This window comes from Thamnophis sirtalis, unplaced genomic scaffold, assembly GCF_051295495.1.
Source record: "Thamnophis sirtalis isolate CommonGarterSnake01/CBP01778 unplaced genomic scaffold, rThaSir2_p1.2 scaffold_5, whole genome shotgun sequence".
Lineage (NCBI taxonomy): Eukaryota > Metazoa > Chordata > Lepidosauria > Squamata > Natricidae > Thamnophis > Thamnophis sirtalis.
The window spans coordinates 80368871-80383551 of NW_028261385.1; the positions used below are offsets into that span (position 1 = coordinate 80368871).

A 14681-nucleotide genomic window follows, 5' to 3' on the forward strand; every position below is an offset into this window, starting at 1 on the left:
CTGGCCCTAGTAGGCCTCCTTGCATCTTCCTGGGAGCCAAAACAGGCTGTGGGGGGGGTCGCTCCATCCCCTGTGACCCTTTTTGGGCTTAGTAGGCCTCCCTGCAGCCTCCTGGGAGCAAAAACAGGCCATGGGGGGCTCACGCCTCCCCCCCTGTGCTCCCCTCAACCCCGTGCATGCGCAGCAGTGACCTGAAAATCAGCTAGTAAGCGGGAGGCATGCATGCATGCACGGTGAAGCTGAGCTGGGCTCTGCGTGCCACCTGTATGCCAACACACACACACTGAGGGGTGTTAGAGGTGTCTTACCCACACAGGTTTGGTTGAAATTGCTCAAGGTTCTCCAGAGGTATGCTGGAACATATACACACAACTATTTTTATGTATATAGAAGATTCAAAAGTCCTCTCTCTTACCCCTTCAGGCAGCAAATGAAGAGTTTCACATTTGTTCTAACCAGTGTCTTGTTTTTCTGTTCGTTTGTTAACAGTGCAATGGGCCTTGTGTTGGCTCTCGTCTGGCACTCCAGCACAGGCAGGTTTTTTGCCAGACCAGGGATGGGGTCTCTGTGCCTTCGGACCAGTGCAGTTCCCTCCCGAGGTAGGTCCCACTGACACCTTGAAAATACCAGAAGCCCTGTCTTCTGGTTCTCGCACAATAATGCATGATAATTGCCAATCACAATGAATGCTTTTGTCTCACCGGTTATATAAAAAGTCTCCAGCGCCCTCCTTGGTTAAATGATGTAGAAGGATCATGCTTCTTATTTTTTTCTCCCCCCTGCATCATAACCATCTGCCTTCTCTGCAAAATACATGCTTTTCTACTCTCTTCCTAATGTTTGAATGTATTTGCATTTATCTGTGTACAGACATATGGCTGAAGCTCCAAAGGAAAGACATTTTAATTCTGAGGGTTGACCTTATAGCTAGCAACATTGGAACATGTTATACAACTTCATAGCACTGTCTCTATACCCTTTTGTAAGCCATTTTTCGTTTGTGATTATTTTCTAAAATCCAAACATCTCTGAAATTGATCCCAGCTCCTGTGCGGATAATCTTGAATCCGTTTCCCTAAAGCAGGAGTGTTAAACTCCAGGCCTACGGGCCGGATTCGAAGGTGCTTACATCTGGCCCATGGGGCCGCCCTGAAAACAACCAAGGACTGGCCCACGGGGCCTCTTCCAGCAAAAAGGGAGCTCTGGGCTCTGTTTTTGGCCACAACGGCTTCCTACAGCCCTCTGCCAGAGAAAAGGGAGTTCGGGGTGGGCACGTGCGCCCTGCCCCTGAGCTCCCTTTTCACTGGCAGCAGGGTTGCAGGAAGCTGTCGCGACACAAGTAACATTGAGCTGGTCACTCCCACCTTGGCCACGCCCACCTCAGCCCCCGAGGTCAAACACAACCCTGATGTGGCCTTCAATGCAATCGAGTGCCCTAAAGGGTATATGAAAATATTAATGGTTTTTCCTCCCATTTTATGTATTTTTTTTTCCATCAAAGGCCTTTAAGCACTCAGAATTGCTGGACAGATGCCTGTGGCGTACACTGGAGAGTCAGTCTGTGGACGTTATGCACTGCTACCTGTGGGAATTATGGCTTCCAATCTAGAAGAGTAGAATGTGTCCGTGTGCATACAAACCAGCCTGTACAAGATCACTTATGCGCCTGGAGACCAAGGCCGGCTAACTGGCAGAGGTGTAACATCACTCCATGCGAAAATAGTACGTTTTTACTATTTCACACCCTAGTCAATTGGCAATGCAGCAGCCGGAATAGACCTAATCTTAGGAGGTATTCACACATTCCTCTCTACAAGTATAGGCGGTCCTCGCATAACAAGCGAAATTGGGATCAAAGACTCCATCACTTAACTACTTAACAGTACTTAACTTTTGGCAACACAGTCACATGACTGCCATTTGCAAACTTCAAAGCCAGCTTCCGACAAACCAAATCAATGGGGAAGCCAGCAGGATGTCGCAAGTTGTAGTCACATGACATCGTGCTTAAAGACCATGAGTGAACCACTTAAGTAACTAATTTCATTAAGTAATTCTATTCCGACTATTAAATAAAAGGTCAGATGACTGTGGTCAATTGAACATCAGTTCCATCCATGGTTTTTCAGGCATGATTCACGTGACTATAACTTGCAGCGTCGTCCCACAGCGAGTTGGCCATGGAGAGGTGGCCGCAGCAAGTTGCCTGTGGCAAGTTGTCCCATTCCGTACCTCTACCCCTTCCACTTATCCCACCTCCATCCTGCTGGAAAGAAATAGGGAAGTGAAAGTTTTGGTCCTCGTGTGTTTCTGTGTGCAAAAGTGATTCATATATGCAAGAGAAAATGCTTGGTATAAAACAGATCAGATTCAAATAATTTTACTTATTTTTTTGTTACAAATTCAATTCATACCTACTAATTTTGTTAGCTAATTGGCTTTGGCTCTTCAAACTTTTATTAGGAGGGGGAGATCGCTAGGACTGGTTTCAGCTGGAACGGACAATTCCAGGTTGTCAGGGTGGGACACCTTGGCATTTTATTGGACTTTCCGTACATGTTTACATTTCTTTTCCTGTTCGCTTTTTCTTCTGGAGGTGGGAATGTCATAAGTTCAGGATCATCTTTCATCTGAGTAACTACAGATGTTCTAAAGTTAGCCAGCCAGCAAGATTCAAGATGAGATTTGTCATTCTCCCCCCTCCTCTTTTTTTTTTTTTTTACTATTCTCATCCCCTTTTTCCTAGTTGAGTGCAGAGATACCACCAGGTATTGTGAGAAGGTGAAGCAGTTAAAGCTCTGCCAACTGGCACAGTTCAAGTCACGCTGCTGTGGGACGTGTGGAAAAGCATGAAGGCAGCAGTGAAGGAAAGAAAGAAAGAAAGAAAGAAAGAGAAAGTGAATTTAGCAACTGATGGCCTTGCTCTACTCTGCTCCTGAGAAGAGCTGCTTGAGAGAAGGAAAATTGGAAAAGCAGTTGCCTCGTCTGCCACTTATTTATTTATTTTTCCTTTCTCTCCCCTCTCTTCTTTTTTTTTTTCCTGGTTAAGAAATCTCTTTTAACAGAGTCATTTGTTCTTTCTAAAAAAAATGACCTTGACAAGGTTTCTCTCCTAATGATGGGAAACACATGCAGCGAGTCACAGTTCATGATGAGGGTGGAGGCCGAGAGAGGGAGAGAGAGAGAGAGAGAAAGCATGTTGGAAATGGAACCATCCAGAAGACATCACTGGGGGGCCCTTGACGGACTGAAGAAATGATGTGGAAGCAACTGGAGACCAGACGCCCAACTGGATTACTACTACATGGATCGAAATGGGGCTTGACACATACAGAAAGCAAAGATTAAAATGGACGACTGCCACCTTGCAAACGTTGGAACTGATTCTGGCATGCTTACAGTATATCCTCTTCCCAAAATAGGGATTTACTACGGTGAGCTCACTATCACCATCCGGGAAGCTGGTAGCATGCAGTGTTATACTTGTGACTCCTTAAGAACAGCTGGCCTTTTGGGGCTAGAAATTGGCCATCAGGATGGGGATTACCCATGCCAACATATACAGAGGCCACTAAGTTGGGGAAAATGTAATTAAAAATAAGGGGAAGTAAGTAAAGTCCTCGCTGTCTAGCTCAGTACTTCCCAAAAGGTTGTTTGTACATTTGAATAAGTGATGGCTTGTCTGTATCTATAATGAGTTTATCGTAGCCATATGATCTATTTTATGCTACAATTTGGGGTTTTCTGCTTTTGTGATCCTCAGGTGGGACAGTTTGACTCTCAGAATGCTACAGTAGATTAAATTGCATTTTCTACTAATGTGGCTGAAATGCAAGAGGAGCAATACCATTCAGGTTAGGAAGAAAGGTACACCAAAGATAAAAACTCTAACAGTTCATTTTGGTTCCTCGTGGTCCAGATACCAATCTCTTCTTCGCTTACTGAAAACTTGGAGTTCTTTTTAAATTTATTTCATTTTTTTAAAAACCACCTAACTAAGTATATCATATGCAGGTTTATCCTGATTACTCTTGATAAATATTCAATCTGATGAAAGCAGAAGGAAATACTCAAGAGGTTTCCATCGCATGTTTCTATTGGCTTTTGTTGGTAGAAATGAAGTTGGAAACTAATTTTTAAAAAACTAAAAGAATAAGAAGAAATTGGGATAGAAGATTATATAGTCCATATGGTTCAGAGCGAGTGTAAAAAAAAACCACAAATATTTTGCAATAATAAAAGAGAAAGTATGATGCAAACCCTAAGAGGAATAAGTGAACTCATTTGTCCAAAAATGTTTTTTGAAAGAAGTTGGCAATCCTTGTTCAGCTTCACCCCTTCTCTACGACGGAAGGGCAACATAATCTATACAACTGTATAGATTTTCTCCAAAGCACCTGAGGGCAGGAGAGGAACAAACAATGGGTAGAAACTAATCAAGGAGAGAAGCAACTTAGAACTGAGGAGAAATTTCCTGACAGTTAGAACAATTAATCAGTGGAACAACTTTCCTCCAGAGGTTGTGAATGCTCCAACACTGGAAGTTTTCAAGAAGATGTTGGCTAACCATTTGTCTGAAATGGTGCAGGGCAGGGCAGGGGAGGATTGCTGCTGGCGTTACTGCCAGTTTGCTTGTGTGCGTGCTGCTCACTTCACTCACGTGTGCGCATGCCACACATTGCTTGTGCATGCACAGTTGCCAGTAAATTGTTCTGTGCATGCACAGAACATTAGAAAATGTCAAAAAAAAATAAATGCCGGCAACAGCATGGGCGACCGAGGAACCGGTTCAGGGGCTTGGCCAGCCGCCTTCCCTACTGGTTCGGTGACCCAGTCATAATTGCCACTACCAGTGCAAACCGGTAGCAACCCACCTTTGGTGTAGGTTTTCCTGCCTAAGCAGGGGTTGGACTAGAAGACTCCAAGATCCCTTCCAACTCTTTTTCTATTCTACATTGAAATTAGAGGTTCCATGAGATTAGAGCATGTTTAAAATGGATTGCTGGTGCAGAGTAATCCTATTAATCCTTGCTGCTGTGATGCCCACTATGTGGAACAATGCAGAGGTAAATTATCAACATCCTCTCAGACTTGATGAAATATACTAACTGAACTCTTTTCTCACTTGATGCGGATGACTCAGAGAAAGACAATCAATATAGGTGCTTCATGATCCTTGTTTTTTTTTTAAAAAAAAAGAGCTTTTCTTTTTTATTAAGCAGGATGAAGTTCACAAACTGCTGAATTGCTTGGAGCTAAAACACGGCAGCGTTGAAATACACTTCTTTGGAAGAATAGAAGCTCCAATTGACAGGCTGTTGCAGCAATCTTATAATGCCCCTTCATTTAGACTCCCTCACTTAGGAATAACTGCATGGCTGTTTGCTTTCTGGATGGAGCCAAGTAAAATTTGCTCTGAGCTCACACACACTCCATATCTCTGCTATTCATTAAGTTCATCTTTAGTTTCCCAGATACCCCATGAGGCTTCCCCCCTCCCCCCCAAAAAAACACCCTACTGTGACTACTTTTAGAATTGCAAGTCAATTCCTTAATGTGACGGAAATCACAAAATGATGGGCTGTTTTAATGAAGAGTAAGAAGTCATTTTGGAACAAAATGTGTGGTGAAACATGGGTTGCCCCATGACACAACTTAAACAGGTTATATACTATACTTTCTGCCTGCTATTAGTGGTTTCTGCCGGTTCATAGCGGTTCACCCGAACCGATAGTGGAAATTGCGGGTGGCCCTGCCCACCGACCCCGGCTCTATGCTATCTCATTTAGACCCTTATTTTTTAGCCAAAGCGCATGCACAGAAAGCTCAGTGCATGTGCTGACAGGGTGCTTGCCAGCGAAGCACGAGTGCGCTCACATTTGCAAACTGGTAGAGAAGATGTGAATACCACCCCTGAAAGGCAGTCTCTATGGCAGCCATCAGGTCTACAGTGTCCTTCACACCATTTAGAGCCCGGGCCAAAAGTGGAGCTAATGAATGAGCTGCTTCCCACCGACCCTGGCGCAGTAATGATAAAAGAAGCATGTGGTTGGTTTGTCTTGCTTTGGGGGCTGACTCTGACACATCAGTTGGCAGGGGTGATGGTTTTTACCCAGCACTGATTTCTCCAAGTTACAGTGACTGTATGTCTCTAATAACTATCCAAAGCTGGGCTTCAGTAAGATGAAGGATTGAACATCTGTAAATCAATTGATATTTTGTATTTGCAGAGAAGGGAGGGCCTTCAAACAAGATCATGATTTGTGGTGCACATTTTTGTACCCCTCACGAGTGGTGGGGTGGCCTCACAACAGGAACTTGTGAGTTTGATCCTAGATAGAGGCAGATATTTCTCTCTGGGCACGAGAATTTATCTGCTGAATAAAATTCCGCTTTGGTGACAGGAAGGGCATCCGGCCAGTAAACACTCTGCTCCACTCAGTTGCCCTGACTCCACCCCACAAAGGGATTATGGGATCATTAAAAGGAGATGATGATTTTTGTACCCCAAACATCTTCAGAGTGGGTAGGTGGACTCTTCAGTTCTGAGGGTTCGGTTGAGAACAAGCACTATAAAAGGCCAGACCTGCGGCTTGGGTGTGTTTGTAGAGGATTCTTGGCTTGTATTTAACCGTAAAATGTGTGCTGAAGGTAGCATTGATAGGTTGCAGCTTTTTATTACCTGTATATTTTAAAACAAGTCTGGAAGTTCTCTGATGAGGTCAATGTCAGGTCCGCCAGATTTAAATTGCCTTCTGTTTTGGGCTTTCCAAAATGTATCTGGCAGAGAATTCGCTCTCTTTTCAGATGGGTCTCTGAATTACTGTGTTGCTATGAATCAATGCAACATTTATTTAAAAAGAGAGAGAGAGAGAATGTCTTTGTATGTTATGTAAATGTATCATGTGTGTGTATTTATTAGAATTTCTTGTATAAAAAGTGCAATATAAATAATTGTACATTATTTTGTCCAGATGAAACTATTGTGGGGGGCAGGAGGAGAGAAGAGATTCTTCTGTAATACATCTGCAATGTTTTTGTAATACCGGTGACAATGTATTGTCTGTCCTTATTTTTGTATTTAACTTTGACCACATTCATTTCATACAGAGAAAACCACAACGGAGGGAAGAGGTTTGGGGGGAGGGAAGCATGGAGAGAAAGCTTATATTCCGCAAACAAAAGGTCCCTTTTACTTAGCGGTGATGTGGTGGCTGTTTTTTTCTCAATAGAAAAATAAATAGATTTTCATTAGAACATCGGGTGGCGGTAGGTAAACTCTTTTGGATGATGGCCTTTTGGAAATTCTCTGTGAAATAAATCCAGGGGACAGCATTCAAATGGGTGCAGGCAGGGGTGGGCTTCAAAAATTTTAGTAAGGGGTTCTCTGCCCAGTAACTGGGTGGGCGTGGCCATGGTGGGTATGGCCTAGTTAGCTTCCTGCACCGGGGGGGAGGGCATTTTTACCCTTTCCAGGCTCCAGAGGTTTTCTTTGAGCCTCCAAGAGGGCAAAAATGGCCTCCCCAAGCTCCCACTGGAGGCCGGAAATTGGCCTTCCTGAATGTCCTATAGGCCTGTTTTTTCAACTTCCCTGAGCCTCTGCATGCGCCCTGCACTTACCTGCATCCAAAACTGTCCGCATGCGGACTCCTGGGAGGGGAGGGATGGGCGGGGCCAGACAGGAGTGGGATTTTGGGGTTCTCCGAACTGCACAGAATCTTAGCTAGAGGTTCTCCCGAACCCCTGAGAACCCCCAGCAGCCCACCCCTGGGAGCAGGGTTTTCAGGGTGCCCTAATATAGATGTAAATGAGGCTCCCGAAGAAGATGGTTTTCCCTGTTTATTTCAGCACACACTCAAGGTAGGCCTCTTTGTGTTGTCAGTGCCACTTAATGCTCTTGCAACCCAAAGACCTGAATTGAAGCAAAGGCGGATAATCCAGTCCTGACTTCAGTTGAGCTGTATCCAACTCTGAGTTGCCTTCCCACACACACGCACCCCACACATACCCCACAGAGCTGGCTAGATACTCTGTTCCATTTGCAAACCCCAGCTAGGATCCTCTGAGTCAAATTCCTCCAACAACAGGCATGTCTGTAACTGTGCTAAGGCTTGCGGCCTATGAATGTAATTACAAATGTTTCATGAATTGTGACTTGGCAGCATCCATGTAAATCTCTTGTTAAGGCAGCTTCCCTCCCCTTTTTTAAGAAAAAAAACTTGTTTATATAATTTTTTTTGTACAAATAATGCATCTTATTTATTTACTTTCTTGTCAGACTGGTTCTTTATCATTTCCTCTGGAGTGTTGGGAATTACAAATATTCACAATTCCTTTTCTGTCTTCTGTCTGAAGAAAAACACTAAATCTCTGAGGACATGGAGAGAACATTCCAGAATCCATAACCATTCCCATCCTAAAGCCAGAAAAAAACAAAAATCTGAATACTGGAATTATCTCCCATCTCTCCCCCAATTTTCTGAGTTCGGGAATCTCCAATTTTGGAAAGCCATTAAAAGGGCTTCCAGGAAGGTCTTTGTTTCAAAAGGCCCTTAAGCCTTTCCATCTCCCCATTGTTATTGTTGTGGCCTTATCAAGCTGAAAATACTCCACTGCCAACCAATTGCTGAAAAACAAAACTACAGAGATCTAGAAGGGCTATAATCTATGGTTACTGTTAGTAAAACAAAGTACTTTTACATTTTTTTTAAAAAAAAGATTCAAGTTTAACAGTTTCCACTCCTGCTTCCAACACAAGGAGGTAGCTGTTTTAAATGCCACATGGCATAAGCAAGGAAGTATTCAGCCTCACAAATTACAATGTCTCTACACATTAGATTCCAAGAACCCACAATTTCTACAACCGGTGCTGCTTTTCATTTGATTGAAACGAAACATTTCAGGATGCAGTGTAGCTGAGTTTCAATGAATAAATCAGCATGATACAAAAATAGAATGTACAAAAAACTTCTAATATGAAATAATAGGGTGTCCGTGTCATTAGTGTATGTACTGCGTCAATATTTGCTTTTAAAGGCCAGGCATTTCCTATAAATCAGCAAAATTGTGTTCGACACTTCTGGATCTTTAGAAATAACAAAGACTTTGATTGTCAAGGACATTTAGGGATTAATATAGCTAGATATTTATAGACCACAGGCAAAGTATAAGCATATATGTCTAAGGTCTTGGAATCTAGGAATATCAGAATGAATTCAGGTAATTCAAATACTTTGTTAGACTTTAGGAGTTGTGTGCTGACCCATCTGCTTGTGTTTAGAAAACACTAAATGTGCTTTTGTTCGCAATGTAGCAGAAAGTTGGCTCACTGGACACATCCAACCCTTAATTCCCAGGTAATGGCTGGTCATTAGGAGCTTCCTTCTAGCTCCTACTCTGGTTGAACTGGATGTAAAAGAGGTGGGACAACCACCGTATAAGTACCTTCAGAGTTTATGGCAGACTAGTCTTAAAAGAATTACTGCTGTGGAAATGAATGGTATGATTTTGTCCTGTGAGGTTCATACCTGGTTGTATTTTAATTTTAAAAGAAAAACACGCAACATATATAAGCTAGAACATTTCCTGAAACTAGCTAAATACTTCCCACACTCTAAAGAGCCAATAAAAGTAAATACTCCCTTGGTGTAGTTTTCTTGGCCGGAATTAGGAAGTGGTTTGCCTTTGATTTCTTACAGAATGTTTTTCCAACTTCCAAGTCTAGTCTACAGACCTGAGATCTAAGTATTAGCCAGATCTAGTCCTGCTTAGCTTTTATAAGGCAAAGGGAGAGCAACTAAAACCAGTGACACAGTGTTATAGTCTCTGCAATCCACACTTCCTTTACCTCTTACACAAAACTCTCTGGAGTTGCCCGGGTACAATAAATATCAGAGAGAGAGATACTAGAATTTGGAGAATTTCCCAGCCAGAGTAAGTTCATCATTTGCATCCAGCATCAGATTTAGTAAGAAACTGTTATACCTAGATATTGCATGGAATAAAACCATAATCATACCTGTGTCAGGGTTCCAAGTAGAAAGTCCCAAAAGAAAGAAGATTCTGTGGCTTGAGTTTCCCCAGAGTTCCATTTTATTAGAGATGTCATATTGGCACATCTGGGAAAACCCAAATCTGAAAGTTTCCAGGTTTTTTCCCACCCGAGTGAAACTTCAAGTCCTGCCCAGCACCCACATGTTCATCACATGATCCAATCAGGTACCATCCAAAACAGGAGATGCCTCCCAGTCACCTAATCACAGCTGAAGGGCCAGTTGACCTTGACTTTCTGAGAAAGAATGTTATTATGGCTACATATCATCCACACACTGTAAAATCCTCCCTCCCATTTTCCTGCAGTAGAAAATGTGGCAGGCCTGAAGTCCAAAAGATAAAAGATGGCCTCCAGGTCTGACAACCTGGTCTTCTGAAAAGTATCTTCCAGATCTTCTACGAGACTAGAGATAAGGAAGATGGTTACCTAATTTGGCTGGTCATAAAATTCCTTGATGCAATAATTTTGCCAAATGCTTTTCATCTCAAGAATAATTTCATAAACAGTTACTTAAAACAGGCATTCACGAAACAGGATAAGAAGCTCCACATTATAAACATGTATCCGCTATGGCTTTTATATAAAAGGTGGGATCAGAACAGATTTGCCTGCTTCAGAATCCTGATCAGTGGGGTTACAAAATGAATCTTGCAAGTGGTGCATTCCTCTGTAACATAACTGAGCAGAGATCTGATCTACAAGTTTCCTACAACTAGCCCAATAATCTGTCGACCTAAACATGCTGGTGAAATGTAATAATGAAGTAATGATGAATCATGAGTCATGACCATCCTATTTTACCAGCAAACTGTGCTTTCGATAGACCCTGGTTCAAAATTCTCTCAGTCTAAAAATAGCTACAGAATTCATGTTCTAACTCAATTGATCAAGGAACGCAATACATCATATACCAAGACCTTTGGCAAGCCTTCAACATGTTCTTCTTACTAAAATGATAAAATAATGAGTTATATGATGCTCCTGTTAGATGGATTCATAATTCACTCTAGGACTGCACCCAAAGACTACTGGTTAATGGCTTTATGCAAATGAAAACAATGGTATTTATTTACTGAAATGCTAAGTTCTGCATTTAGCAAGAAAAAAAATAAGCACAAATAGAGGATGAAAGATTTCTGGCTTAGTAAGAGTTCATGAAAAGAGATTCTAGGAGTTTACTATTAATGAATCATGAGTCAGCAGTGGGACGCAGTTGCTGAAAAAGTAAATGATTGCTTGTTTTGGATGCCAGGTAAGTGCATGGCCCAAGCGTAGGCTCTGGGAGGACGAAAAACGGGTCTCCTGGAAATGACAGAAGTCCAGAAATGGGCCCGTTTCCTGCCTCCGGAGCCCCGGGAGGCCATTTTGGCCCTCCAAGAGGCTCGAGGGAAGCCTCCGGAGCCTGGGGAGGGTGAAACACCCCCCCACACACACACACCATTGTATAGGAGGCCGAGTAGGCCACGCCCACCGTGGCCATGCCCACCCAGCAACCAGGTAGAGAACTGGTTGCTAACATATTTGAATCCCACCTCTGTCAGGGATACTGAGGTATGTTAAAGAATCTGACTATGTATGGCCTACAGAAGAGTTTGCCAAGGGACGAGATAATAGCATATTTCAAATGTCTGAAGGATTGTCATGTCAATTTTAAATTTATTCTCTGTTGCCTCAGAGGGCAAGGCCAGAGCAATGGGTTGAAATTATAAGGAAGGGGATTTAGGCTAGATCTCAGGAAGAGCCTCCTGGAAGTATGACCTGTAGGACCAGCAAATAGAATTAGCTGCTGCACGAATTGTGGACAGATGGAGCTCTCTTTCACTGGAAGTCTTCAAGTAGTGTCTGGATGGTCATTTGGCATGGAGCTAATGGATTCCACATTGAATAGGGAGCAGGACTAATAGATATCCAAGGTTCTTTCCAACTTGGGATTCAAGTTAAGAATGTGTCTGATCATTCAATAGCCTAGAAAATAAACTTAAATATATTGTGCACATTTTCTTAATTTCAATGGGAAAAGGCCCGAAGACTGTATTCAGTTTAGCATAGCAACCATAGCTGTCCAACCACATCAGTCCAATCACATTTGGTGTAATTAACTTGAGCCATTGGTTTCCAGATGCCTTGCTTATTTATTAATTTAATTTGTATGCTGCCTGACTCCCATTGTCTCTATAACTATTGGAACAAGGCAGCCGATCCAATTGTTTCCTTGTTCTGCATATTCATAGTTTCATTTTCATAGTTTCCCTGTTTTGCCCATTTACTATCCAATATCATGCTTGGCTTCCAAATCCTCAAGATGAAAAATACTGCTTGTTTTCCATATTAATTCAAATTATTTCCGATCAGAAATGTGACACCAAAACCAATTAACTGCCACTCATCAAGGAAGCCTTAATTCCCACACCTCAAAGCAGATGCTGTTTATCTTAGATTAGCCTCCAGCTAGGGCATGAGGTTGGCTAAGATGCTGAGTTTTGTCGATCAGAAAGGTCAGCAGTTCAGCAGTTTGAATCCCTAGTGCAGTGTAACAGAGTGAGCTCCCATTATTTGTCCCAGCTTCTGTCAACCTACCAGTTCGAAAGCATGTAAAAATGCAAGTAGAAATATAGGGTCCACTTTGGTGGGAAGGTAACAGTGTTCTGTATGCCTTTGGCATTTACTCATGCCAGCCACATGACCACAGAGACCTCTTCAGACAGTGCTGGTTCTTCGGCTTTGAAACGGAGATGAGCACCACCCGCTAGAGTCAGAAACGACTAGCACATATGTGTAAGAGGAACCTTTACCTATGGCAACAAAGTTTATTCATTTGTTGTAGCAAAATCATGTTCTGCTAACGGCTTTCACTCTTTTGCAATATTAAAAAAAAATCAGTTCTAGCCAATGAGAGCAAGATTCTCTGGGCTTTCTCTTGCTTGTTATTGGAAGTGTCCTCAGAGGCTAGTTCAAAAAAATCTCAAGAAGGAGGCAGTCAAACCTATGCCTATTTTTTTATGAGTTTAAAAGAAGTGATGCTTTGATCAGACCAGGATGGCCCACATCTTGGCTTTCTGACATCTCTGTGTCAAATCTGAAGCGAACTTGGCTGAAGCCATCTTGTGCTCCCTCAAAGTTGCCACAAAGCTTACAGTCATAATAAAAAGTTTTCCTGGGGGAACCAATGTCATCGTAACAGGTGGCTGGTGAAGGAGGAAAGGAGCCTGCCAGCTGTATTCATTGGGCCATGTGGCTGATGACACTGGGGAGGAGGAAAGTTTCATTCTTTTAATTAGGTGAAAACAGTGGGAACTTTCAGAATTGGTTTCCACCGGCTATGCCGATAGGATGTATCCAATGAACATGTTTTTAGAGGAATCTACTGGCCTCAGTTCTGCTTTCAATGAGTGCATTACTCGGAACATTGACACTAATAGTGTGGCCTCCTGCCTTGATTTATCCTGGACAGAGGATGGGGACAGGATTGATGTCACAGAGAGATCCCTGCCAAAACCTTTGGCATGATTTCCTCTTTCAACTTTGATTAGGAGCTTGCAGAAAGTCTAATGAAATGAAATGAAATTTCAGTTATCATTGTAGGGAGCTATTTTAGACATTCTTACCCAGTTATCTCAAGGGTGTCCACAGCGGGGTCAAAAGAGTCAAGCTGGGGGCCGCAACCATGAGACAGAAGGTCAAAACTGGGTCTTGACCAGTGGTGGGATTCAAAAAATTTTACTACTGGTTCTGTGGGCGTGGCTTGGTGGCATGGGGTGGCTTGATAGGCATAGGTTGGTGGCCATGGCAGGAGAAGGATACTGTAAAATCTCCATTCCCTCCCCACTCCAGGGGAAGGTTACTGCAAAATGCCCATTTCCTCCCGATCAGTTGGGACTCGGGAGGCAAAGAATAGATGGGGGCAGGGCCAGTCAGAGGTGGTATTTACCGGTTCTCTGAACTACTCAAAATTTCCGCTACCAGTTCTCCAGAACTGGTCAGAACCTGCTGAATGATCCACCTCTGGTCTTGACTGCATGGTTTGAACAGGGACATCTCTGGCCCTGCTGTTCATTCAGAAGCTCACATTAGAAATCTTGAGAAACATCAACCTGTAAGAAAGAATTAAAATATTTACGAACAACGTGACTAGAAACCTATTTATGGCATAATATGGCAGCCCACATTCATCTGGCAAAAGAGGCAAAAATTCCGAGCCTGAAGTTTTCAGTGCCATCTTTTAATTTGAGGTAACCAATCATAGGCTTGGACCCAACTCCCCAAATTCCTGATCTCTAGGTGATCAAACTGATCAGTCCTAGAGGAGATCAATCCTGACTGCTCTTTAGAAGGCCAGATCCTGAAATGAAACTCAAATACTTTGGCCACCTAATGAGAAGGAAGGACTCACTGGAGAAGAGCCTCATGCTGGGAAAGATTGAGGGCAAGAGAAGAAAGGGACGACAGAGAATGAGGTGGCTGGATGGAGTCACCAAAGCAGTAGACGAGAGTTTAAATGGACTCCGGAGGATGGTGGCGGACAGGAAGGCCTGGAGGAATGTTGTCCATGGGGTTGCGATGGGTCAGACACGACTTTGCAACTAACAACGAAGGGAGTTTCAGATCAAAAACTCACAGCGATCAGCTT

At 43.0% G+C, this 14681-nt stretch overlaps 1 protein-coding gene across 1 annotated transcript in view; it reads left to right on the plus strand.

Annotated features, from left to right (window-relative positions):
* ADAMTSL1 (ADAMTS like 1) overlaps positions 1–8259 on the plus strand; it is a 263177-nt gene extending 254918 nt beyond the window's left edge. The window contains exons 27-29 of the mRNA XM_087716110.1: positions 490–599; positions 1502–1722; positions 2747–8259. Of these exons, the coding sequence (XP_087572236.1) occupies positions 490–599; positions 1502–1722; positions 2747–2853 (438 nt within the window). The 3' untranslated portion in view covers positions 2854–8259. The remainder of the gene's footprint in view (positions 1–489; positions 600–1501; positions 1723–2746) is intronic.
* The last annotated feature ends 6422 nt before the right edge of the window (positions 8260–14681 follow it).